The sequence below is a fragment of the Falco punctatus genome, assembly GCF_963210335.1.
Source record: "Falco punctatus genome assembly, chromosome: 13".
NCBI classification, from domain to species: domain Eukaryota; kingdom Metazoa; phylum Chordata; class Aves; order Falconiformes; family Falconidae; genus Falco; species Falco punctatus.
This window is the reverse complement of record NC_137593.1, coordinates 17,900,519-17,928,422: the sequence shown is the minus strand read 5'-3', so window position 1 is coordinate 17,928,422 and position 27,904 is coordinate 17,900,519. Positions and strand designations below refer to the sequence as shown.

At 37.7% G+C, this 27,904-nt stretch overlaps 2 protein-coding genes across 8 annotated transcripts in view; one reads left to right on the top strand and one right to left on the bottom strand.

Annotated features, from left to right (window-relative positions):
• The window catches only part of TRIP12 (thyroid hormone receptor interactor 12), a 79,586-nt gene extending 79,168 nt beyond the window's left edge, over positions 1-418 (bottom strand). For 6 of the 7 annotated variants that reach the window (XM_080409603.1, XM_080409609.1, XM_080409611.1 and 3 more), the window contains exon 1: positions 265-418. The gene's annotated coding sequence lies outside the window, so the exon portion shown is untranslated. Of the gene's footprint in view, positions 1-36; positions 191-264 lie in introns of those variants that run through there. The other variant, XM_080409607.1, reaches the window with a different exon arrangement.
• FBXO36 (F-box protein 36) lies at positions 79-27,904 on the top strand (the record flags this gene model as incomplete). The annotated part of the gene is given in 6 exon segments (XM_080408972.1): positions 79-260; positions 357-585; positions 8,956-9,022; positions 21,952-22,031; positions 22,035-22,124; positions 25,401-27,904. Coding segments are annotated over 6 exon segments (684 nt in total). The 3' UTR covers positions 25,437-27,904.

Sequence of the window (27,904 nt, the reverse complement as noted above, 5' to 3'; positions counted from 1 at the left end):
ACACACACACACACACACTCACACACTCACACTCACCAGCGCGGCGTCGTGTCGTCCCCACCTCCCCAGTCCGCAACAATGCTCCGGGATGGCGCTGCTCCCCTCCCCCTGCCCCGGGCCGCCGGGAAGGGCAGCTCGGCTAATGCCGGGGATGACACAACAGGCCCGGCCACCCGACCCGGAGGCTACCGAGGGGCCCAACGCTACAGCGCCCCGCGCCCGCCTCCTCGGCGCCCCCTAAAAGAGCGAAGGGGCCCCGAGTACCTAGTTTGTCCCGATGCGGCCTCCGCAGACGCTCCGTGCCTCCCCTCCTGTCGGCAACAGCCGCCTCTCTTCCCTTCAATTATCAGCTGAAGCCGCAGCACTGAGCAGCGCCTCGTCCGCCGCCTCCGCCGCCGAACCCTTTCCAGCGGCGTGAGGGGGAGGCTGTGGGACTACTTTCTCCCGCCTCCGGGGCTCTGCCGGGGCCTGCGCGACCCCTGGACCGACGGGCGGCCCCTGTCTCGGCTGCCGCCCCCCACGCAGACCCCGTTGCGTTGCTATGCTCGCCCCGCTCCTTGCATTCGGCGGGGTCGTCGCTGGGCGGTCAGTATCCCTCCGCCGGGGTCGTCACCCCTGGGTCCGCACGACTGTCTCCCCTCTGGTGAGGGCGGGGGGCGCGGGAGGGGGGCGGATCCGGCGGGGGAGCGGGGCTTTGCCGGCGGCGGGGGCGAGGACCCTGCCCGGCCGCCGCGTTACTATCGGCCCTGCTCCTTTAAGAGAGGGTTGGGCTCCCGGTGACCCCGCGTGATGTCCGCCTCTTCCTGGTTGCCATGGATACCGCCTTCCAGCGTCCCAAAATGGCGTCACCGCTGCGGGCGGACGCGTTCGAGACGCGCGGGCAGGCCCCGGCCGCCAGCCAGGCCCTCCGCCGCTGCCCGGCGGGAGCTGGGTGCCGGGCCGCCCGCCGGCGGGGAGAGGCCTCTGCCCCGCCGTTCCCCTCCCCTCGCTTCACGGCCGTTGCTCCTCCTTCTGCTCAGAAGGGAAGGTGGCTGCGGCCTGCGCCCGGCTCCTGAAGCGGCAGTGGCTTCAGCGAGGGCCCGTTTGCGGGCAGGAGCTGGTGAGGAACGGAGGGGCTCGCAGCGCCGGGCTGGGGAAGAGCGAGGGTCTCCTGCTAACGCCGCCGGATAGCGACCCGGGGGGCGCCGCCGGCAAGTGGTGCTGGCATGGCCTCCTGAGGGCTGGGAGCGCCTTGTTGCCGCCGTGAGACGTGGTGGCGGTAAGTAGCTGGCAGCAGGTAAGGGTTTGCCGCCGGAAAGGATGATTTCCTAGGGAAGGTGTGCAGGACGAGGAGCCCTGTAGGTGGGAGATTCTCTCTGCCTGGATAGCCCAGGCCTGTGGGAAGGGGTCTGGGTGAGGGCCAGAGGAAGCGGGGAAAAGCAGATCCTGCAAAATAGGGAGTTATAGTAGCCTTGCGCAGAAGTATGTACCCACCTGTGGCTTTGTAACCTTAAAACAATCTTAAGCGTACTCTTAGAAACGCCTCACAAATAAATGAGACACTAACATGTAGAGTAAATAACAAATATTTAAGTAACATCGCAATATTTCCCCTAAGGAAAGATAAGTTTAGCTGCACTCTCAGAGTAACTAGACCTGGGAGGGCAGGGAGGAGCAATAGTCTTGCGTCTCATTCCAGGAAAATACTACACTTACCCATCTGGGAATGGGAAGACTGTGTATATTTTCCATATGGTACCTGAAGATGTTTAGGTCTCCTTGCCTTATGGCTGTGTATGTAACTGGTTCTCTGATCACAGAAATAAGCAATGCTAAATATCCTGGCAGATATTTTTTGGATTTTTTTTTTTAAATATGCTGCAAAATGTGCTATATGAATGTGTTTCAGAATAATCTAATAGTAATCGTTGATGAGGAATATTTGATAGTAAACAAATGCGATCCAGCAAATTTCATTATGAGTCTGTAAGGTTATGAAATAAAAATGCAAGTCTTCTATAATTGTTGTTTCATTTTGACCAGGTTGACTTTGTATGTACAAGAGATGAATATAAGTGCTTGTCTCAGGCAGGACATAGTGATTTAGAACTTGTGAAGTTTCAAAAAATTTTCTGAGGAAGTTTTTTTAATGTCTCACTGAATCAAAAAACAACGTATTTTGAAACTAGGAGGAAGGGTTTGTTTTATTTTCCCAAAGTAAACCAAAATAGTGAATATGTATTCTTCCAGGTATGAGGGGATTGTCACCTTTGTAACTGAGAAATTACTGGGAAGGGGAGGCGACAAACTGAAGTTCAGCTCAATTCCAAATTATCTGTATTCTGTATGTTATATGCTGCTTGTTTTGGTCTCTCAGCTGCCTAGATTTTCTTCTTAAGTTACCATTGTCTTTAGCTGTTTCAGAAGGGGGTCTTGTTTCACTTTCCTGAAAAAAAACTAAAATAAGGTACAACTGACAAGGCAACTTCAGGGAGCTTTGCCACTGAAATTGAGGCTAATTACAGTGCTGCACAATAGCTGGGAAATACGTGTTTTCTGTAGCTTGTAATGGGCCTGTCCCATTGACTTCATGAGAACCGTATCAGTGGTGTGTCTGTTCATAGAATATGTAATTGAATGTTATGGATTTTTTAACCATTCGTTTTTGCACTCATAATAAATATAAGGTGTTCCTAATTATTATTATCTTCAGTTTTTTGGTTTTCAGATTGGTTTCCTGTCAAACACTTCAGATACCTATTTTCAGGTTTGTTTTCAGCTGCCCAAATATATCCTTAAAACAAACTAAACTCAGTTAACATAAACTGTGCAAAAAGCTATGTAACTGTCAGTGGAAGTAAGTTGAAATCATTTTGTAAATGTTTATTTTACAAAAGCATTACCAGGAACTTAGTGTTATTGAAAAAGAATGGGTTTGGATTATTTGAAAAATTTTGGTTTGGTTTTATGGCAGTAATATCAATTGAGTATAATGCAATGAACATATGTATTTGAATATATCACTATATCCTCTGAAGCTGGTGAGGGCATCAGCAAAACTTTCCAATTCAATCACATTTGAATTCACTATTGCTGAAAACAAGTAACCTCACATCAGTAATCTCCGTGTTTTTAACTGCTGTACACATAAAACTTCTGGATGCTACTTATCCTTTCTGCAGGCTATGAAGTCTCCCAAAGAGATCTGTGTCAGAAACAGTAATTGAAGAAATCACCGATGTGCCACATTATGTATCATGTAAGCCATACTGTGTTAGCATCTAGGAAGCCTAATTGGTTGGGGTTTTTTTGGTTTTTTTTGCATTCCAAGTATGCTATTTTGCAGTCTCGTAATAAATAATAATAGTTTCCTGAAAGACCTTACAGTCTAAGCCCCCAACCTTGCACAGTTACATGAATGCTGACATTTGGTACTTTGAATAGTCCCATTCTTTGAAGTCAGTGGTTTTGAAACAGTTCATTGTTTTTCTTTAAAATCAAAAAGGGAGTTTGTGGCTGCACGGTGGATTGGTATGAAGGTTTCCATATTTCTGTGAGTGTTGTCCTACTTTGAATGATCTCTGTGGGCTTTACATAAGCAGTAAATTAAACTCCTTCAGGATTAAGTTATTGATTTATCAGGCATGTTTTACACAGCTCCAGAGCATGTGGTCATGGCCAGGATTTCCAGGTGTCAGCTGACTATCAAGTCAAAAAATACAGGTGGTCTTCAGAATGTGTTAGGGCAAAAAATTTACTTGGACAAGAAGGCCATATCTGGGGGGAAAAGCAAGTCTGTGGCAGCAGGCTTTGTGTTCATGTGAAGTGTCTGTGATGCTTGTTTAGACTTTTCCTCTCATTCTAGGGAATTGACATTTTTCTTCCATCACACAATCTGATATGTTAGGGATGTTCTCCAGAAGGATTTTTTGAATTCTGCTACTGCCTCAAGGTCAGTACAGGAAGCCCAAACTATTGTATATTGTACAACTAAAAATAAATGAACTGGAATTGCTGTAAATTAAAAGAAAGGACTTCTCTGAGGGCGAAGTTAACCGTACGCGAAGAAGTTTGCTGAAGCTAAGTGTAGGACAATAGTCAAATAAAGAGGACAAGACAGACAAAAAGAGTACCTAGAGTGTGATACCGCAAGGGCATACACCCTCAGCTGTAAGCATGTGAATTATTTTATTACTGCAAAAATGAATTGGAAAACATTTATTTATTACTTTCAATATTGTCAGTTGTAATAATAACAAGGTGTACTTCAGCATGCTTGTTTATATTTAACTAAAATCTAGAGAAGCTAGGACACCTGTAAAAAAGAAAGGAGGGCCTGCTGGCAGCAAACAGATATTAGAAGCAGAGGCTGCTTTGAACTTTTCTAACCGATCAAATGCAACAGTAGTTGGGGGGGGGAAAAATGGCTAGAAATGCACCCACTTACAGATGTATTTGTGTCCAAAATGCTACAAGGAGACCCTGATAGTAACTCTCCATTTTGCAGCAAACAACAGCTTCCGTCCCAGGTTCAATTTCAATTACATTTCAAAATTAAAGCCATTACTCAGGACTTTATAAACAAAGGTATTGACTATCCAATAGCAAGCATGTGCTTTTATTGAGAAGTTAGGAAGGGAAGATTACCAATTAGTTTCTGCATAAGCTACTTCAAGGAGAAAGCCTGAGATGAAGGGGAGAGGCTTGTGACTCACTGCAAATCTAAAAGTAAACTGTATAGGAGTACAGATGCATAAGTGAGTATTCACAGAATACGATACAACCAGTTGGATTGTGTAGAAGCAGAGATCATTTTAACCATCAGTGAAAAGAATTTTTTTTTCAAGTAGCTATTTTAAGGCTGCAATCATAAATTTACAAATACAGGGAAACTATCCCACATTTCCCCTGTGTGGGCATCTACCAGTCTCACTGCAGAAATACAAGGCTGAAAGAGATGACTTCAGGTCATCAAGTCCTAGTCCCTGCTGTTTCATCCAGCCACATAATAGATCTTCATGGCATAAATGGGACTTGATGTGTTTCAAAGTGGTGAGGCTTCTTTTGCCCTGCTACTTCCACACAAAATAACTGCTCCAGGTTGTCATTTCTCTGAAGGTTAGAAATACAGTTATACAAAATAATTTACAGCTTACTTTGTGTGTGGATACCTTGTAGCTTCAATACTGCCCTCATGTGTAGGTAACAATGTTATATATGTGTGTATATAAAATGCTATATGTATTTAATAAACACGCCCTCTTTATAGGGTTTGTTTTGGGTTTGTTAGTCTCCACTTCTGAAACAGACTCTCTACTTCCAGGTCACTTCAGCATCTTTTTGCTGCATTTTTTCCAATTAAAACTTTTTTTTTTCATAGTAAGTCTTACAAGTGCTATGTGCAAAGGCATTTTTACTTCCCTGTGTCATATGGAAAATTCTGTGTGATTTAGATTTTAGGATTGTATTTAACTTTCTCTACCAAAATCACATTGGTGACTCTTGATCATCCTTTAATCAGTTGTTATTCTGACGTCTTTCTCCTCTGCCAGCTTTCAGTTTATAACCTTTTTGTTTATGGCAGAAATTATTTCTAAATAAATGACTTTGCCATTTGTACTTTTCAATTTCTTCCTCCCCCAGCCTCCAGGAATGCTTTGAGTTGTTATGAAGGAGAAGTTGGTGTACATGTCAGGATAAACGTGCTAAATAGTACACATTTTATGGCCAAGTATGTTTTTCTAGGAATCCTAGAATTGGGAACAGTGGATAGGTTTTGGTTTTTGTAAGTGCATGTAATATTACATACAATGGGCATCTTTTGTGTCTCTGGACTGACATCATGGATGGCAACTTGTTTAACCTATGCCTCTCCACCTACCTTTCACTGTACGTGCGTTTCAATCACTCTTGAAATGCCAAATTACTGTTTGACATGACAGTTATAATTTGGTAATGTTTGTCACAAACAACAATAGGCGTTATCTGTTTGTACAAACAATAAATCATATGGCTTTCCACATTAAACATAAGATGACTTGAGATAGCCACACAAATAACCTTTCAAAATAAAATTTCTTATGAATTGTCTAACAGATGATAAGTACAGGTTCTGAAAAGTGCAAGACGAGAATCCAGATGGTGGGGTAGTGTGGAAAAGGTCAGTTGCTCATTTTGGTCAAACGAGGAATATAGACCCCCCACCACCACCACCTCCCCACAAAACAGGCTGATACTTAATCTGCTTATAGGACAGGCTGATGGCTAGAAAGATGAGGCTGGTAACAAAAGAAACATAATGTGAAAATGATCCATTCAACATGTAATTAATACTAGCATCTGTCACCATTTAATGAATGCTGCACTAATCAGAGGATTTTGTCATGTTAGTAAAATGTTTTGCTACTTACCCATAAAAGATAGGCATCATATGTATCTAAAACTAAGATCGTTCTGTGCGGTATTCCACTGGATGTATAACAGTCAGGATAACCAAATTTTATCGGGCATGTAACTGCAGAATTGCATGTTTGGTCAGATATCAGCAACTGGATTCTCTAACATTTATACAGGACATCTAGGTGAGCAAATAGTGTACGTAACTAGGCAAACAGTTCTGATGACTGTTCTTGTTCTTTAACCATCATTGCTCCTATTTTCTAGTGTCCACTTGTACATCTTCAATCAGTTTCTGATTAAATCAATATATTCAGAGCACAGTATGTTATTTTGGATACTGAGAACTACAGTATTTTCTTGAAAGATCCTGTAACTAATTTATTTTCATTTAAAAGGTAAAGTTGTGTTCTGGCTTTTTTTAGTTGCAAGTAAAAATTCTGAAGCTACAGCACTCAAATCTTTAAAAACATTTTTTTAAAAAATCCCTTTGCAATAAACAACCTGATTCCATGTCAGATCTCTATATAAACCCTAAATTTAAAAAAAAAAAATCCTTAGCATTTTCAATATAATTTCAATTTTAGGAGACGTTACCAAGTGATTGTTTTAATGGTTGTGGGCTGGTTGGTTTTCAGTTTTGAGTGCCTTTCAGGCTCTATTGACACCTGCAAGGATTGTTCCTCCATTTTAAAAAAACGGTATTATAAAGTTAACCAAGTGTTGCCTTTGTATCTCGGGCTTGTTTTTAAGTCTTAATGACGACACTTGATATATAACCTATTTGATTGACAGAAGATGCCATTTGAAGTGCTTAAGCCAGATGGAGGGGGGAAATTAACAGATGTTATTATAGTAATTAAGCTGAAATTATTTTCATGTTATACAGATTTTTTTGCAAGGTAAGTCTGATTTTAAGTAAAGATTTGTGGGAGATGAGCCTGTTCAAAGTCGTACGATCTCTTTTGCGTTTGAAACTTGAAGAGTGATATACCAGTTATTGCGTAGCTGGACCAATTCTATTCAAGTCTCTGTGACATTTCAAATGGAGAATTGATTTCTCAACAAAAATAGTGCAGAAATTTCTCTAAAGGGGGTTTAAAAAAAATGATAGTTTTGTTATGACCTATTTGTGTAGAGGACTGTAATTGCATAAAACTAGCAAATTTCTGTTTTTGTCTTAAATTACTATAATTTCAAGCATAGTTTGATGACTTCAAGAGAAGGAAGCCATTTTGTTCCAGCTCAGGAAGTACTCTGTTATGCTGAAAAAGTGTCTTTCCAAAATAATTGAAGGCTTCCATGGTAATGGTATCAAGCAGTATTAAGCAATTATTATCAGGAGAATATTTTTTAAGCCTAAAATACATAGAGAAATCTCCTTTGCTTTTTTGCTGTCTCTAATCCAGATACCTCAGTAAGGGGTAGAGCTGCTTGGAAAATGGAAAGAGTTTCTCTGGGGAAATAATGCTGTATTGGAAATCATGAATATTGTTGTCAGGTGTTTCTGTCCAAGGCTAAAATATGTTGGTTTGGTAATGTCACGATGTTGTGTTATTGCTTGGGTGCCTGATAGTATCTCACTTTAATGCACCACCTCTGCATTTATGCAGTTGCTAGATCTTATCTGTAAGTGTTGGGGAAAGATTCGGGAATTCTTTGGTCATGCTGCAATATTGAAGATGTAATCCAGCACAAGAACCAAACTGACCGGAAAATGTGGACTTTTAACAACTGAAATGCAATTTGTGATGTGTCATAGTAGCAATGTTGGCGTTTCAGGACTTTATTGGTGGGTCGAGGTTTCTTTGCAGAAGGCATCACGTACAGTAATATAAGTGGTGAGGGTTTTTCTTCCCAAAATACGCAATTCTCTTGTTTTTTGGGTGGTTGGATTTTTTTTTTCCCCCACGAACATTACTAAATGCTTAACCCTGTGAAACATTCATTTATAAATTTGAAATTAGAGATATAATGATACTGGGTTCTTAAGTGGTTATTACTTGTGAAGTTCAGTTGTTTGTGAGCCTACAATAATTCAGTGCTGTCATGTAGGCTTATAAAATTCCTATCTCAATAGTGGTTGAGCTGTTATCTGAAGATGCATTGGAATATTCTTATATCAATTACAATTAAGATATGTTGAAGATAATAATTTTGGTTAGTTCTCTGTTACGATTATTTGCTGGTTTGGTTTTCTGTATCACTGGTAGCCTAGAGATGAATTTTTTTCTTTTGTCTAGGCTGTTTTATGTCCACTTAAAATTAGTCTTTAATGTACAGACAGCAGCATTACACTGAATTGCAAAATTTATTTTATTTTAAGGTTTTTTATTATTAGTTTTATGCATGGCTTTAATATTTGTGGCTTTCTTCAAAGGTATCACACTCAGTCTAGTTCTACCTGCCAAGAATGATTTTCAGGCCATGAAAGTGTAATAGTTTCTCAATGTAAGCAATCACCACTACCTTCTGCTTAATTAAGTAAATGTTTCCTGTTTTTGCTGAGTGTTGTTTACATGTTCAATGCTTATCTTTCAGAGAAAGATTTAGTTATATTCTCAATTTGCCTTACTTTAGGTAGTACATCCCTTATCCTGTGGCTTTGTGTCTTGGGAAACCTCAGGAGTAACTCTACTTACCAAAGGTAAGTTTGTATTCTTATCTGTTGTCTTGTTTCCATTCTTCCTGCTTCAAGTTAGGAAAATAATTATTTCTTCTTTTCTATTGCCTTTATTAACCAAAAGCAACTTTCCTTATTTCATTTTGCACATACACAGCAGCGTTCTTCATGAAGATAGGATAGGTTTAGGTGTACCATATATTTATACTTTGTTCATTTATCAAAAATCAATTACATGCACTCAGTAATGTGTTGAAGGAACATCAAGAAGAGTAGAAGGCAAAGCTAGAAAAGAATCGGATTTTTTATCTTAAGCTGTGCTATATAAGACTATGAAATGTCTTATCTAAAGATGCACTGGTGTAATTCAAAATTTGTTTTTAAACAAACTTGCTAAAGCCGGTCTAAATTGCTCTATGGATACTTATCGTAAAGATTTACTTTGGTTTGATTGGGTATCAACTAAATAGATCTGTGTTAAACTGAAATAAGTCTAAATTGAACCAAAGTAAAAGTGCCTACAGGTTTTGGATGTGCTTCACTAAATTAGATTAAAATCGTGCACTGGATGCAAGCAGTGTATATGTCATTTGTTGGATGAAATCTGAATTAGACAAATTATCTAGAGAGGTGTAGTAACTAGGAGAAAGAACAGTAGTGCACAGTAAAATGATCAAAATAATTTGTCAAAAAAGGCAAAATGATATTGCAGATGGAGAAACCTGGGAGAGTGTCTGAAGCTAGAGTTCAAAACACAGTAAGATGATAGTGAACAATAGAGTCAAAGGAATGACAACAGATGGGGATTGCAGGCAAGAGAAGCATAGCTGGAAAGCATTGAAGAGCATGTAGATACTTGTGACAGAAAATGCAGTGTATGTTTTTAATATACATGCACATCAAACTAACATGACAACTGATAATGACAGGATAGATTTCAGCATTCGCTAAATTGGTGCTACAGCTGGATTGTGCTGTTGTTCCCTCCTATGCAGTTTATAATGAGACTGAAATCTACAGATAACAAGTGTTAAGTTTAGTGTAAAACAAGTAATTAAAATTGGACTGGACAAAACTAGTGTTTGAAGAAACAAAAAGAAAAAAGCAACTTTTTTAGAGAGCATGTTACCTGTAGTACTGAGCTGATAACTGATAGGGAAAAAGGGCATACTTGTTAGAACTGCTTTTTCTGAAAACTGGAGACATGGGTAGGAATCAAATACACTAGAATGCCTGCACAATGTGATGGATTCTTCAGTTTTCCAGTCATTTGAGCAAGCAGAATTAAAGCTGTAAATAGACAGTGAGGGAATTCTGAAAAACATTGAGAATGTTAGTCTGTTCTTAAAAAGTGTGATGAGATTTTAGAGGCTAGCACAAGAGATGTTTCTCAGAATTTAGAGTAAGAGATGTCAGTGCTGAAAGTGAGCTGACCACATACGAATATAGGGAAACAGTTTTAACAGATATTAAACTGGTTGCAGGTATATGCAAATCAGGATCATAAGTATCCAAGAAAGGAGCAGCAGGGTGATTGAACTAAGACTTCTTATGTAATAAAAAGGATTGCCAGCTATATGTGCATACCCTGCTAAAGGAGATGATTACCTAGAAAAGGTTTTTCCTTTTCTACTGTACTTCAGAACTTCTTATACACATAGCAGGAAGTCTGTTTTGTTGTTTGGTTTTTTTTTTTTTTTTACTCTAACGAAGGAAAACAAACAACTAAAAAAAAAAACCCAAACAAACCAACAAACAGAAGAAACTGAAATCATAAACTAGACCTGAAATTGTAACAAGGAGACCTTGAAACTGAAGTAAGGAAGACAAAACAAAAAGAAATGGTTTCAAATGAAACCTGTCAGTATCTTGCCCATCTAGAAAGGAATGTTATGCCTTGCACTTCTAGCATCCTTTGTTCTGTTAAATAGTGGGATAATCTCTTTGTGGTGGTCTTATCTAGGTCTGCTTGTTTAATCGCATTAATAAATTACAAGTATCATGCTCATAATTGAAGACTCTGATCCTCAAGAGTAATTTTTTATTCCCTCTGATAGTGTTGCTTTGCCCTCAGCACATACCCCTGCTCCCTTCTGCTTTTTCTCTCTTCTGCTGTTGTATTGTTTCCTCTGAGCTGTGTGCACAAGCCTGTATAAAGGTAGTTGTTAGCCTCCAAAGCACCTGTGCATCTCTGATAAAGATCTTTAGCTTTGGGGTTTTTTTGCTTATTTTCTTGCCTTTTTATTTATGTTCCCCCACACCGCCCCTGCCCCACAAGCTCTGGAAAAAACAATTAGGAAAGATACTAGTATAGGAATAAACTAAGTATGTAAATGAGAGGAAGAAAGAGACTATGGCAAGGCAGCAGATTGCTTGCTCGAACATAACTACTGCATTCCCCAAAGGAAAAGAAAATTATTTTTTCCAATCTTTTTATTCCATCTTCCTTCTGTATTTTACTAAAGTGTTTTTCAGTTACTTTAAGTGGAAGCCTTTGGTAGTTATGCACATACACACGTGCACACAGAGCTAATACATTAGCTTAAGTGTGTTGATGTTTCTGAGTATGAGTGAAGTGAGGGAAAAATTAACAGCTTCATAGTTGCTACATATGAAATTTTGGAATTGTGACTTTTTTTTTTCTCTTTGTCCATGCACTTCAAATACTTGTAAATAGCAGCCCACAAAACAGTTCGCATTGACACCAAGTCATCTTTCTTTCCATACGCCATTGTCTTTACAGTTGTACCCTACTGCAGTCACAGTTTTGGTTTTGTTTGCTCACTAAACTGTTTTCTTTTCTTGCTCTTAATAGTAAAAAGTTTTTTCTCCAAAAAAACCTGAAGCAGATGTAGGGCAGGGAAGTATGTGGGCTTGCATGATGACTGTTGTGATCCTGAGAGCAGTCTTTATGACCTTTACATGCTATTGTCCAAAATCTCAACCTGATGGTTTGAGGGAACATTGGTGGTTTTTCTTGTAGAACAGTTTCTTTAGCACAGCATATTAGGTTTTGCACTTGAGACTTTTTGGTATGTCTGAACTGGACATCCCCTAGAAAGACTGAAAAATGGACTTTGTCTAATTTGTCTAACCAGCAACCTTAATATTTTTTTTTTCTCATGAATGCACATGAGAAGGAAACTACTGTCCTGTGCAGATGTCATTATATCAGTGTTGACAAAATAGTCATTTGTAGAACTTCCTGTACTATAGCAAATGCAAACATAGAATTTTGTAGCAATTGCCAAATGAAGCATGGGTGTTGTAAGCCCTACTTGAAATTTTTTTTTTAAAAAAAAGGTAATAATTTGTCAGAAGAGCAAAAGGTATCTAATTTCACAGACATAACAGGCAGCAACTAGTACCTATTTGATGTCATATCATGCATGCCTGAAAAGTGGAATGGCATCAGTGGATGGGTTTAGTTTAATTTCAGTTTGGTGAAGTCTTGGATTGTTGCACCCAGGTGTGGGTTTTTTTGTTCCTACTCCTAGGAAGTTTTCCTTCAAAGACTTCCAGAAACCCTAAATAAATGAAGACTTGATTAACTGCAGCCTGTGTACAGGCTATTTTGCCTTCTTATCCGATGGAGCAGGTCAAAACCTGCCAGCAACTTTGAGGTACACAAGTAGTATTTCTCATATACCCCGACCCCCCCTGAAACCAGTGGAGTTCATTCTGCCTGGCTGCTTTTGCTAGTGAACACTGTTCACATTCTTGCATATTAGCCAAATCGAGACTCTCAAAATAATCTCCTTTGGCCAATCATAGCAAAGTAACAGCTTTAATTGCAAATGTTAAAAATCAAGCAGAAAAATAAAGGCTTTATTTAACAAAAAAAAAAAAAGGTAATGTAATCACAACAATCAACTTTCTCCAGGACTGTAGGAAATGTATTATATACTGTAGTAGTTACAAAATAGTTTGTGAAGTTTATAGTTAAGACCACTGGATATTTGTTAAAGAAACCAGTTACAATGGAAGTAACACAGTTGGTTTGTTATGTTCTGCAAGCTGTAAAGGCTAGAGAGGCACTATTATTTTCTAGATCTTTCCAGATAAACATGCAGCTCTGCAGTTTGTACATGTTGTACCTTAACAGCATTATGTGACTATTCCTCACTGCCTTGAGATTTACTCTAAAAGTGATTTAAGTGAAATAATGGTGAACTGTGAAGATGGTCATTTTACCAGATAAACTAGTCTTCTCTTTAAATCGCTGCTAACTTAGAACTACTTTTCTTGTGCAAATGTTAACATATATGCTTACATACACTTGCATCTATTGATTACTATCTAAAACTTTAGCGTGCTGATTTTTTTTTTTTTAATAGAAACCTGTTATAAAAGGCAGGAGGCACAAGTATATACAAGTAACAGTACTGGTACTCCCTAATTAGTCATAGGACAGGTGGGACATTGGCCCTGAGTAGCTGGTCAGAAAGTAAAAGAATATTTAAGAAGTGACTGTATAGCAGCAATAAAAGCTTGCCTGCTCACTTAGCCTAGCACAGTTGGAGACTTATTTTATTTGGTGAACGTATTATGCCTTTCAATTGATGTAGCATAATTAAAAGGGAAAGTGGTCTGGCTGGTTAGGTTGTTTAACTTACTGTATTTTATGACTTCGGTTACAACTATTTTCACAGAAATATCCATTGGGAAAAGCAGAGTTAAATATTTCTGTATTGATTTACTCTTCTTAATAGTGTCCTTCTACCTGTCTCGCACAGTAATGTTTTTTGTCTGAACATCTTACAAGACTCACCAGTATGTCCTTTAAAACATAATTCATTTTTTTAAACTTTGTAATACCAAAATGTCAGGTGTAAGGTAAGGAGATGGACCTAAAGCCACAATGTGTTATAAAAAGTCTTCTATTTTGTTTTACATTTTTCAAAGGAACTAAATATTTACCAGATATGAGTCTTAGTCGCTTTCGGGATAGTACCGGTGAAGTTGTGTGTTGTGGAGCTAATAATTTAGTACAAACAGTATTTTTTTTATTTTAGAAGAAGTGTTTTGATAAATATTTTAGCAGTAGTTGTGGAGCATTTTGTCTTCTATTAAGCTATTCATATTTATGATCTTAAAGCCTAGTTATAAAACTAAGCTGTCTTTCTGTTGTTGCTTGAAGATGTGCCTATTCAATAGCAGTAAATGACTACAACTGCTTTTCAGCTCTGACGTTTATTACAGCAACCCAAAATCTCCAAAGTAAGGCATACTTAAAAACATACATTAAGGAGTTTGTTTGGGTTTTGTTTTTTAAATCTCACTCTTGCTTGGCAAAAGGAAGCTGGAAATAACTTCTACTTGATGGATGGTGAATTCTTTTTACACTCTAGGTCAAGCTAAATGCTGTGAGGTAATGATGGTGTACAGTAGGCCACCCGTTCTCATCCTCTGCTGGCTCTTTTCCATGTTCTTATGTTTACAAAGGGCTGAAACAGCTAGCTGAGCATTTACCTTATATCCATACATATTACAGAAGTATGGTTGGGCAAATGTTTGGAATTTCAGATAAGTGTCCTCACGTGACTATACTTGACAAAAAGCTCCATATGACGTGATAATGAGGCTCTGAAAAATCAAGTAGTAGGCCACAAAAGAGAAAACTCAGTGTTAGCAGACCAAGATGCTGATGGAATTTCATAAAACTGGCAAAAGATGCCTCTCTGATTGGGGCTTGGGTCCTGCTACAAAAATCTTGCTGCAAGTAATGGATATGAAAGAGCTTCTTAATTTTTGCAAGATTTTTGTGTAGCCATCATGAAGTAACTTAAATGTGAGAGTGACTGCCACTTCCCTTTGTGCAGAGACAGTGGGGAAATTATTAGGAAAAATGTTACTATGTAACTGTGCCAAGATCATGGTATGAATATTGGTAATATTTGTTATATGTCGTATCTGGAACTACTGATTTTTGTTAACTGTTTCACATCATGTTGTGAAATACCTGTATGTTGTTTGCTATGCTGCATGAAGGCACAGTGGGAATATTTATTTAAACAAAGGATATCTTTTCATTGCCAGGAATCTAACTGGTTTTGGAGGCAGTAGGGAAAAAAGGAGACTTAACATGTTCTTCAGTTCCACAAGATCTGCATTCTTGCTTTTAAGTTAATCATAACATGCCATTAGTAGCCTTACATGAAACAATTGCCCACGTGTGGTGTTTTTGGGGGTTTTTTTCAGTTCTTTCGCAAATACCTGTGCATTGTTGGTGCTACTTGGTTCCATAGTTTAGATATAATGCATGGTTGCCTCTTCATGGTGAAAAGTGAGTAAAATTTTGAAGTACCTATTTTGCATTTTTTTTGAAGCGACCTAGAAGCCTAAACTTCATCCACTTGCAAAGTGATCATAGCTCTGTCTAAGCCTAAAGATTTCTATTGTCCTATTCAAAATTTCCTTTATTACTTATGCAGTCAAAGCTGTAGTGTGGATGGATGTAGCTGCAACTGCATGAAAAACTTTACTATAGTATCAGCTTCTCAATTATATGTGGCTATGTTATAATAAGAGTAGAAAAAGCTATGACTGGAGGACTGCTTTTTAATAAGTAAAATTACATCTACACCAACAGGGACCTGGAACAGCAAGGAAGCAGGTAAGCTGGCAGTTTTCATGGCTTGGAAATTGAAGTTAAGTTTACAAACTCTTAGGAAACATTAGCTGATGCTGCTTCAAGCCGATAGCTTCAAGCGATCAGTTAAGGATATTTAGGTATACAGATCATAGCTTTAAAAACATCTTCATTATCTCCTTGAAGATTTTGCAGTAATGCTGGTATTTATTCCAGTTTTATTTTGTAAAGGTTTATTTGAGGGTGTATGTTTTGTATACACGTGTGTGTGTGCTTATAAATGTACACCTCGCTAATATTGTCATTTGTCTGTTTTATCGCTCAGGAATCCACCCATACTGTAACAACGTAAAATCCTCACTGTTCTCAGTGAAATGGAAGGCAGTAAACCGGATTAATATTAGTAAGATTACAAGATATTTTTTTTAACCTTGCCTACAACAGCAACCGAATCCTGCTTTTGGCGCGGAGTGTGATCTTTGCTAACAGCTTGTGTGAAGGAAGAGACATGATCACGACTTTCCTCTGCTGTAGACCCAGCTGTGACAGCAACAAAACAAAAGATAATATTAAAAGCTGACACACTGTTCAAGAATATATGTAAGGTTTTAAGAGAACTCTGGGAAAATTACTGATAGCCAGGGCCACTTGTTTTCCATCATTTCGTAGCTACATCATTTACTATTCATATTAATCTTTTGTCTCAGTTGTGTGCTTTGTAACGCAGGCTTTCTTTTCTTTTTCTGACTCTAAAAATGTGAATAGAATGTGTACTTCTGGAGAGCTTTTTTCAGAGTTTTCAGACAGCCTAAATGCTGAGCTTTGAACTGTCCTATTTTGATTTTAACAAAATGTTAAAATGACAGTTTAACTTCTAATACTGACCCTTTTGAATGCCTGAGTAGTTAAATGGGTATTTCTACCTAACCAGGTAATTTAATGCCTGATGAATTGTGTTTCTGCAAGTAAATGAAAAACAAAAAGAGCATGTTTATAGTTTTGCAAGTTGAGATGTCATTAAATATGTTTTAATTTTTACGAACAATTTGCACGCATGGGTTGGGAGCAATTTCTTTGTATGTAAAAACATTTCACACTTGTCTAGGTGCATTATGGGATGTTTATTGTCCTTTGAAGCATGTTGTAGGGCTGCTGGTAAGGTAACCGTGACTTATCTCTTACGATAACTTTGTTTTGGGAATGTAGCAATATTTACACAACTGGAGTCCTGAATCTTAGCAATGTATTTATCTCATGGTACTTGATATTAATTTCTTCTTCCTTTTTTTCTTCTTCTTCAACAGTAGGTAATTTTCAGGTGGTGGAAAATCTCACTCAGGAATGAATTTCATGAATTGAGACCTGGAAAGAATCCCAGGAGGATTTTTTTGGATGATTAATCTCTTCATAGTAAGTTTGACAATAATAATTGCAAATTTGCTGTGGATATAATGGAATAATCTAGAAATATTGATCTGCAATAACTTCCATGAAGGATGTGATTGCTTTGGCTAACAGGCTTTTTCATATTAATTTATTAATATAAAATAATGTATGGATACTGGAAAAACAAAGAGACATGACAGTAAAGATAAATACAGGATAAATCCCAGCAACATTGATAGTTTCATTATGAGACAATGACAGAGGTATTGGCAACAAAAATTGGCCAGAAAGCAACAGTTTCATTGCTAATAACTCAGTCCTTATAATGCTCTGTGCCAGCACATTTGTTTTTCCAGCCATGTCATGAGGCACCTGGATTCCTAATCTGATTTAACAAAAGTGACACAAAGTGCAACAGGTACTCAGGATTATACAAGTGCAACATGACTTTAGGAGCACACAGCCAGAGAAAGAAAGGCAGTCCAACCTGTTCCTGATAGAGAGGCCACTGAGAACATCTGAAATAATTACGCTTTTTGCCAAAGTTCCATGGGACTACGTGTCCCATGTAGTTATTGCTCTGCATCTACTTGGTTCTCAGTAATGGATTAATTTTAAGAGATGTCATGGCTCACAGAGGAAACAGTCTCCTAAAATACTAAGCCCAAGACACATTAATTCAGCAACTGCAGCAAATAGCTGAAGCCTGAGCTATGACCTGGTCTGAAAATGGAGAACTTCGTAACTACACCTTCAGGGACTGGATTGAGATCTGAGGCTTTTGTAGCCCAAGAGACTAAGTAGCACTCAAACACCTTATGTTGGTGAGATTTATTTTTTTTAATAAGCTGCTCTTGTGTTCTGATAATGTACGGACATAAAAAAAAATCAGTTACAGATGTGACTTCATCTTTATCCTATTTTTATGTTGAGTTTGAAAGATATAATTTCCAAATGACGTTCTGCTTTCCTTATCAACACCGTTTAGTAGACATCATCTTGTTTTACATCTAGGCTGAGGATGACTGCTTTCCCAAGAAGTATATGAATCTCTGGTGCTAGGGGAGACGGTAAAACCTTGCTCAAGAGAATATACCTGTTTTCAAGAGTAAATTTTAGTGTATCTTCATTTAGGGTCTGAAATAAGACCAACATGCATTTCCTGTGCTTTGCTTTTTAAAATCCAACATTTCCTACAGCACAATCAAGAAATTTGTAGCACTCGTGAGTTAATGGGGTCTGCATTTAGGTTTGTGTTTCTGATCCACCTTGTAACTTTTGCAAGTGACCCATTTCAAGTGAGTTTGATTGAAATTAGGCAGTTGGGTAGGGAGACTGCAAGTGGCTGCTCTTAGTCCTCCATTGATGGAAAGACTGCACACTCTGAGCTCAAATGACTGGATATATGCACAAACCATGGAAAAACGTTAAATTGGCACTCAAATTGGTAACAAAACAAATCTTGAATTCCAACTTGCTTTGACTAGAAAGGGAATGAATGTATCATGAACCAATAGAAAATGGACTGCCTGTTTAATTTGGCTCTAGTGCTCAAGGAGTCTTTAAATGTGCTTTTTTTGCAATAGGTGTTTTATAATTGCTCCATTAGTTGAGGCAAAGAGTTGCACCACACTTCAATTTGACAAAATTAGTTATCAATTTTTATAAACGTTAGCTTTCAAAGAATTAGTCTGCTATACTTTTTTTGCCAAGAATTACATAGAATTTATAGCTGAATTTTAGCAATAGGTTTTAGTGGGTTTATTTTCAAATTTTAATTTTTTTAATTTACCTCCTAAATGTGGATTTCATATGTGAATATATTTTGGTGAGGATTTCAGCTTGGTTTTTTTCCTCATTGCTTATACTGTAAGATTTTCCTGTGACATTTGGTATTAATATAATGTCACAATAAAACATCCATTTTATATTAGTTGGGTAGATTCATATAGTTAAATTATTGTTAATGTGCAGTTTTCTACTGTAATCCTGGGTGTTTTCAGTAATTTACAGGTAAGATATGACTGACTTTTCTTGAAAAGTGTTATTGGTGGTTCGGAGGTTTCCTATCCCATAGGAAGCATTGAAAGCCACAGTTGCCGTTCTTTCCTAACATTTAATAATTTCATCCTTCTTTAAAATGATCTTTAAAATCTTACATGGGTTTTTCCCTCTGTGTTTTAGTAAAATTTTAATACAAAATTATTTTATTCTCAGAAAAACACTAAGTATTATGAATATAATTTACTATGTTTGTGAGAAATTGTATTGTAATATTGATGATATTTCTGTCTAGAGCTCTTGCTGTTCCACACAATCGGATGTTTTTAGACCTCCTTCTCACCTCCTGTTAAGGGGAGCTTTGCTGCTGTTCTCCTAAGTATTCACAGATTATTTGTTTGTTCCATAATTCTCCATAGATATATATACTGGAACAATATTGTAGCTATCCTTACTGATTTTTTTGCCAAATGAGGGTTCAAGTAAAACACTCCTCACTAGACCCATGGTTTGCTGCTAAATATTTGGTACACTCCTACCAGCAAAATGTTTATCTGTTGTGAAGTGTTCCTGTTGTTATCTCCTATTTCTCATTCCTAAGATTTTGCATGTTTTCACATGGTTGGAGACTTTTAGAGAAAAATTGTTTAAAAAAAAAAAGTGCTTATATTATTTCTGATGGGCATAGGAAGAATAGTCCCCCTGTAAATGAAACTTTTTATCAATATCCCACACAGGCATTTGACTCATCCAATAGAAAACTGAAGAAGTAAACACTTTATAATAAACATTAACATTTTAGTAAATTTATATTAACTACTGTACAGCTGTAAGCATCTGCGTTTGTTCTGAAATCTTTTCTCTTTGGACAGTCTTTTCATAATCTCAATAGAGCCAAGAGGGAGGAGTAAGATTTTTGTCTATGGGTAGATTTTCATTATGGTTTTGCAAAGATGGAAATTGATTGCAAAGATTAATTGATGATAGCATAGGGCAAGAGAAGAGAGTTCCATTTACATTTTTGGATGAGTGAACAAATAGAACAAGGCATCAAGCAGTATCCAGCACTCATAGGATGAAAATTTCACAGAAAATCTGAAGTTCCATGTACTTTCACAATTTCAATAGCTGCAGACACATTTATAAAGCAAGATAAATACAGCCAAGTTTGTTTGTTTGTTGGTTTTGTAGTTGTTTTTTTTAACTAGCCAAACCAGGTCACATGCTTTCTAGAAATAAATAATTTTCATTAAAAACTGAGTGAGCAGCAGATACTCATGTGGTAGCCTGCTTAATCATTCAACATGTAATAGATACACACTATAAACATTATCATTGTCATTCCTAGTATCCAAAGATTTGGATCTTTCTTATGTATCAGCTTGAATTAGATCAACTGGACAATTTTTAGTTGAGTGTGTAGATCATTTTTGTACTTGTATAAGGAGTTTGAGGAAAATTACTGACTATATAGGACTGCTTGGAAAGCAAAAAAGCAAATGAGAAGCAACAGCCAACTGTGCTTGCAATACAACATAGCAACAGAAAAGAAAGCTTGAACAGTATTGGGCCATCTACTGAAAGACATGAAGGAAGGTAAGGTGATAGCTTCCTTCTACATAACTACCTTAGGAATATATATTGAACAAAAAAAGTCTTAACATCTTAACAGTGAAATCTTGTGACTTGGAAAGCTTTTTCAAATGTATTCACATAAGCTTGAAATAATACAAAATATTTTGGAAGGGAAATTGCTGCATCAAAATTGGATGTACTTAACTGTCTATAGCCAGTATATATGTCTATAGTTTCAACTTCCATCATTCTGTTTCCCTCTCCTTTTATGACTTGAACATACATGAGAAGATAGACTCTAGTTCGTTAAAAAAAACCAAACCAAAACATCCCCGAAACAACAACAAAAACTACTGTGGATGCATTAGAATAATTTAATAATAGGAAAAAATAGTAATTGAGGTTTAAATTTAAATTTTGATCCCTGTGTCTCTGTATGAAAAGAAAAAAAAAAAAAGTCATCCTTTACAAATCTGGATGACTGCATTCATGTCATCAGAGCTTAAGAAACAACATGCAGCTCCAAAATTTATCACTAATTCATTGGAAGTCTAGCAAATTGAATCCAGGATCCTGTTTTATAATGAACCAGTACTTTAATAAAAGCAATTTGATAAAGTAGATAAATGATCTGAAGAAACAGTGTTAAATTCAAAAGGCCAACAAGTTTGATACTGAAGCACAAATAACTGACTCTGTGAATGCAAGATGGGGAGTAGCTCACTAAGCAGCAGATCTATAGAAAAAGAATTTGGCGTTGGATCACAGAGTGAGTCAAAAATGTCCTGTCACTCTAGAAGGTAACTGTCTTCAGTTTCATTTTAGTTGTTTAGGTGTAACCTACATAAGATACCAAGCAGAACTGCAAGGACTCTTAATGTGAGAGCCATCATTATTTCCCCCAAATGATACTACTGAAGTACTTTTTTCGGTTGTTTTACTAACCTTCTCCTGAGTAAATAGCACAGTCTTTATGTGAACAAAAACATGTATGTATGGAGAAAAGCAGACAAAATGGATCTGGACAAGTTTCAGTTTAGCGGTGCAGCTGTTTTAATGTTCCTCAGCCAAGTCAGGAGTATTCTGTATACTAGACAATTTATACTTTTTTTTAACTAAAGCCTTGTTTTACTGCACAGGCTTCCTTGATGTCACTAGCAACATTAAAGATTATTTGAAATACTACATATTACTAATGTTTAATATAAGTTAGATGTTATTTTCTCTAGAAAATACTAAAAGAACACAACTGATTTTTCTGATTTTTTTTAAGATGTATCTGAATAACGTGGGATTATTGGGAAGAAATTTCAGGCTTTTAAAAACTGTTGTCTCTTAGTTTTGGTTGTTGGGTGGTTGGTGGTTTTTTTTGTTGTTGGTTTGGTCTTTTTTATCACAGTTCAGATTGCTGTAGTGTTTGGTGCCAAAGTTCTGGAACATGTCCTCAATCTGTGCCGAGGTAACTATGACTTCCTGAAATAGCTTCCTGTCCCATTGCTCCTGTACATCATTTCCTTTCTGGAGCTTGAAGATACTGCCAGGCTTTCTCAAGTTTCACGCAGGTTTGAAACAGTAATAATAATTTAAAAAAAAATAATAGCTTGTAAATTATTTTTAAATTGTTAGCTTTGCTGTGCATCATGTTGGGTTTGAGTCAACTCAACATAATCATCAATCTGTCTGCTTTACTTAAAGTTTGAGACAATTAATTAATAATCTATATACAAACTGAATGGCTGGAATAAAAACTAAATCTTAGAAAGGCTGTTAAGCTGTACTTATCCTGCAAACTTTTGTTTCATATAATAAACACAATGATGCAGATAATTCCATTGTAATCCATGGTTGGGTGCTATGCACTACTGCCAGGGTTAAGTATTTGAAATGTAAAGCCTGTGCTCTGCATTATGATTTATATTATTGCAGTGTCTAGAAACTTCAATGGCGGACAAGGATGCCCTTATGCTAGGCTCATTAACAAACAAAAAATCATTGCCATTCCTAGGAGGCTTACTTTTCAAGTCTTCAACAAAAGACAGGAGTGCAAGGAAAGAGATGTTTTTCTTCAAGATTTTTGTAGGCCTTGCAGCAAGGAACTGTAAGAAACACAGAAGAAGAAAGAGATGACATTATGCTTGCTTGCTAGGAAGCTCTTTCCAGCTGTCAGGAAAGTATGGGAAATAGTATGAATGTGTTGAATTTAAAGACTGAAAAACGGAAGTTGCCACTGTTGCCTGGTGTCAGCTAAGGGTAGCCTCACATGCTGAGTGAGGGGTAACAAATAGGGAAGGAGACCTGGAAGTCCCAGGAGAATGAGGGCCAATCTGTTGGTACAGAAAGAGTAGTCATAGGGTAACGTAGGCTGTGTTGGAAAAGCCTTTGAGAGGTTATCTTCCAACTTCCTGGTCTGTGCAGGGTCAGTTAATTGGAAGGATGGGAAGATAATAGGTTCAGAGCTGTAATCTAGGAAGCTTATTTTTGTGGGTCTGAATACCTCAAAATTACATTTTCTGTTTGAGTCACAGCCTGAGAAAAGGCTGCTGCAGTAACTTGGGTGGCAGGGGGAAAAGGGGTTTAGCTTATGAAAAATAGGAAGAGAAGCATATTAAAGAGAAAGTAACTTGATTCTTATCCTTAGGGGTGCTGTAGGAGCCTAGAATGAAGCCTGTCAAGTTATGGGTTGTAAAGTTACTGAAAATATAAGCAGTGGTGAGACCTTAGGGGGAAGATAAAAACAGCTTTAGTCATCTTGAGCCTGATATGACAGCTAGATACCCTCAGACAGACTTCAGAGAGATAGATTAACCTTTCAGTTTGGAGAACAGGACATGTCTCTGGTACAGAGTACATCTCCAAATTGTGTAAGGAAGAGATTACTCACAGGGTTTCTATTATTTTGAGGCTATATGGCCCAAGATTTCAAGGAAAGTTCTGTGGAAGACTGCTGACCGTGCAAGAGGACATGGCTATACTGCTGTTCCTGTGGTGTGCCTACAAAGACATTATAGATGCTTTACCAAGAGTGAGTTCAAGAGAGCCCAAGAAATAGGAGAATTGCAAAGAAAGCACAGGAGAATATGGTGAGATAGGAAAATAGAGCATGTCATGAATTTAGAGATGAAGGGCAGATGGAAGTAGATAAGCTTGCCGAGTTCTGGGCTTTATTTCAGTCTGAAGATAAAACAGTTGCTATTGTGACTGGGAAACAACAGTAGAAGATGAGAGAATAAAAGCAACTAAAGGAGGGGAAGAGAACTGGTAGAAGCAAGGTCAGGAAATTATTTATTAGTATATTTGGAATCTATCTGTCACTTGCAGAATGTGAGTGGAGTAGGATGAGCTACTGCGGGGGGCAGGGCAGTAAACTTTTCATTAGTTTAACACAAAGCCTTGGATATTCTTGGATTTAAGGAAATTCTAGAAAGAATTGAGTTGCATAATAATAAAGATAAGATTCTGGCACAACCTGTTACAACTAGTAATGCCGTGATCTCTTTCTGTCATTTCAGCAGTACTTTTAAGGAATTAAAAATTTCCCCAAACACTACGGATTTTCATTTCCAGACTAATTTATGTTTAGGCTGGAACGCTGCTGTCTGTGGAATTTTAAAATAGCATATTCAGATTTCCAAATAGGGAGAAATAGAACAGGCTCTGCACTCAGGACTGAAAAGTAGAGTGTGAAAGGCTCTGTATGTCCAATGCAATGCATCCTCGCAGGCTGAACTAGGCAAGTATCTTCATTTCGTACCCAAAGCGTGGCATTTCTCTGACTCTGTAGTTCTGAGCATAAATCCTGCTCTCCAGAACATGCAGATGCTTCCAATATATTTGCACTAGGTGCTATTTTGAAGTATTGTAAAGAAGCTCCACTGGGGACACCACCTTTCGAGCACAGCGTGAGTTTCCCCAATACTTTTTCAGCAAACTGCTGGATTGCGATGTCTCCCAGCACCAGCTCAGGCTAGGGTGCGTGTAGTTTACTTTGCACACATAGGTTTTGCACAAACGGGCGCAGCTGGAGCCGCCGAAGCGCCGCTGGCGGGGCCGCTGCCGGCAGGGGGAGGCAGGAGCCCGGCTGGCCGGCCCCGCTCCCGGGCCGCGATTCTGAAGCCGTTGGCACGGAAAGAAACCGAATAGTGACAGTTATTATCTGTCTTCTTTCTGGGTTTTGGATTTTTTTATGGAACACTGTCTCCGGAAATGCAAACGTATGATGCGAAAAACCAGTCTCCACCATTTTTAACTTAATGGTGTCCATTTTTCATAGGAACCGAATGGTGAGAGATAGAGCACAAGCAGAATTCTAAAGAAAACTAAAAATGCATATTTTCATTTCAGGATTTCTACAGAAATTTTGTCCCAATAATCCCTGCTTTTTTTTTTTTTCTTCTTTTCTAAAATATGCTAGCATGTTGTGTGTGCCTGCAGTATTTACTCTCACAATTCAAGAACAACAAAAATAGGACTGCACATGCCCTCATACAGCTTTGCTGCACTCAGTGTATTAAATACTTTAAGGTATCCAGCTATATCAGCAGTGTGTGACAGGAGTTACACCAGGACTTTTGCTTTTCTATTTCTGTTACTACTGTGACAAATGTACCAGCCACTTGCACTGGAATAATCTAGTACAACTCCACTTAGGTCCCTGCAATTACACACCTAGAAAAACGGAACCTTTGGGAGGAAGAATCAGTGTTACTGCATGCTGGTGTAACTTGCAGTGAATGGCCAGATAATATAGAATGACACCAAGTATGTTCCTAACTGATTTCTTTTCTTGTGGTGGTTCTGTCATTAACAAATCACTTCTTTTTTTTTTTTTTCTTCCTGTTTATAATGCAGTATTTGCACCTGATTCTGTTTATGGAGTCTTTCTGAAAGAGAAGCATCTCCTGAGAAATGGGCTTAATCCTTACAGTGCTTCTGAAACCTTCCTAAAATTGTATTTCTGATGTAAGTCCAAAGGCAATTTTCTGCTTTTACTTACCTTAAAAACAGATTTGTATTTGTGATGCATTTTCTACATCCTGACAAGTTCTTTGGCGTAATCTTACACAGGGTCATTGATTTCAGTGGGGCTGTATGAGTCGCATAGCAAGAGAGTGTGTGGCATTACAGCTGCTTTTAGTGCAGCAGAAAGGCATTTGATATCATACCAAAAGAAGCTTCTCAAATTTTTCACAGAACATGTGATACCTTGCAGTGGCAACACTGGGCAAAACTTCTGTTTATGTTGTTGTGAGTTTTAACTAGTATTGCATTTTTCGAGATAGGTGGGCAGCTTGCGCTGCAAGTGACCTTCATTCAAGGTGTCTGTGTTGTCTAAATACATTTTGTGTAGTAAAATAATCAGCAATGAGTAAGCCAAATTATGATTTTAAGCCTCTAGTTTCTTTTACAACTAGATATGTGACAGTAATGTCCTATGAGAAAATATTGTGGAGAACTTGTGTGACACAACTACACCTGAAATGAAAGAACTTGCACAGGAAATGGGCTGGAAACAATTTTTTTTTCACAAACAGACTTTAGGTACAGCTGCAGCTCCAAAGGAGGACACAGAAACGAGATCCTCAGAACAAAAAACTAACTGAATAAAGATGCATTTTTCATTGAAGCGGTTGTAGTAGTTTTCAGGTCAGACATACCGACTTTTCTTCTTTACTAGGGAAAGCAAATTATTTTAAGGATTGAAAGAGGAAAAACAAAGTGTGTCTTACTAGGAGCAACATGTAAATAACACAATGTTAATATATTGGGCATCCTGAAATTCTCTTATATTCAGCATCGTAATAGTTACTAGCAATAGAAGAGGTTGTGGCTTCTTTGTATGTCTTCGTTCTGACTTTCCTTTCGTATACATGCTATACATGCTCCATGTCTTATATCTGATGCTGTGGCGTTGTCATTTTTACCTATATAGAAAACCATCTATTATTTCTCACTACAAAATCTGCTGATGAATGCTGAGGTTCTTACTGTCCACCATGGTAAATTTGCAGCGTTTATGTAGCTGGTTCCAGAGTTTGATGTGTGTTACAATATTTAATCTAAACTTCGAGCAAATAATAATGTTGTCACCAGGAAGAAACTTTGGTGACTGAGGGTGTGGATCAAATGATCATCCTTGTCTTCAACAATCCATCAAAATCATGTTTGAGGCAGAATGGTATATGGGCTCAATTTCTCCTTGATGTTGCTGATGCAGGAACTTTTGAAACAAACCAATTTCCATTGTTTGAGTTGTGTATTTGACTCTTATGAGACTGTAACAATGGTTACTGAAGTGTTGTAAGATGAAGGCAGTTGTTACTGACATGACTGAGTTGCTCCAACAATAAACTTCAGTGATTAAGAGGCCAAATATTATTACTCTGAAAGTACCAATTGATTAATACATCATATGCCATTGACTAGCCTTAAGACCCGAGTATTAAAAGCAGTGATTGCAGTTTGGATATAATAGTGTAATATTTGAAAAGTGTGTTAGGTTTGCAATTTTTTTAACATGCCAAGTGTTAAACTTGAATTTTATAAACCGAGTAAAAACTATTAATACAGGGTTCTTATATCATTCTGTTTTAAGAATTAAAATACTGCCTTATAAAGAAAATGTTTGCTAATTGAGATTAAGAATATTTTGTTCTATAACTATATACTAATATTCTTGAAGCATTTGGTGATTGTAGATCTTTAGATAGAATAAACACTTAAGTATATTCTGCCCTCTTTGTAACTTTCCTTTTAGGACCTTTTAGGACAAATACAGATTTCATGATGTGCATAAAATACTGTATTCATAATATTTCTGTTCTGTGTAGTTAAACACTATAAAATGTAATTTTGCTTTAGGGACATGATTTTAAGAACTACAGTATGTGAGCAGAGCTAGTAACAGACCATCTTTTCTCATATCTGTCAGTCTACCACCAATTAATTTTTTTCTTAGCTTGTGCTCTCAGAATAGATTTAGGCAGTTTCAGGTTAGGAAACTAGAACCCATGCTAGCCAATATGGACTCAGTGAATATTAATTTAAAATCATAATTCAACTCAATTTTGTCAGCCCACCATTCCTTCTCCTTGATCAACCATGTACCTGTCCCTTCTGTTACAAGAAGTAAGCACAATCGTTTTGAAGGAGAACCTTCATTTTTAAGCTTGAAAAGAATGAACTTAATTTGTAAATGAACAGAAAGTGAAATGTTGGGTAATGTACGTTTATTCCCGTCATATGGCCCAGTAAGGACTTCTATAGAAAGACATATTGCAGATAAGTGAACAACATATTATTCATTAATGTACAAATAAAGTTGATTTTGAAAAAAAGACCAAGTAAAGGACATA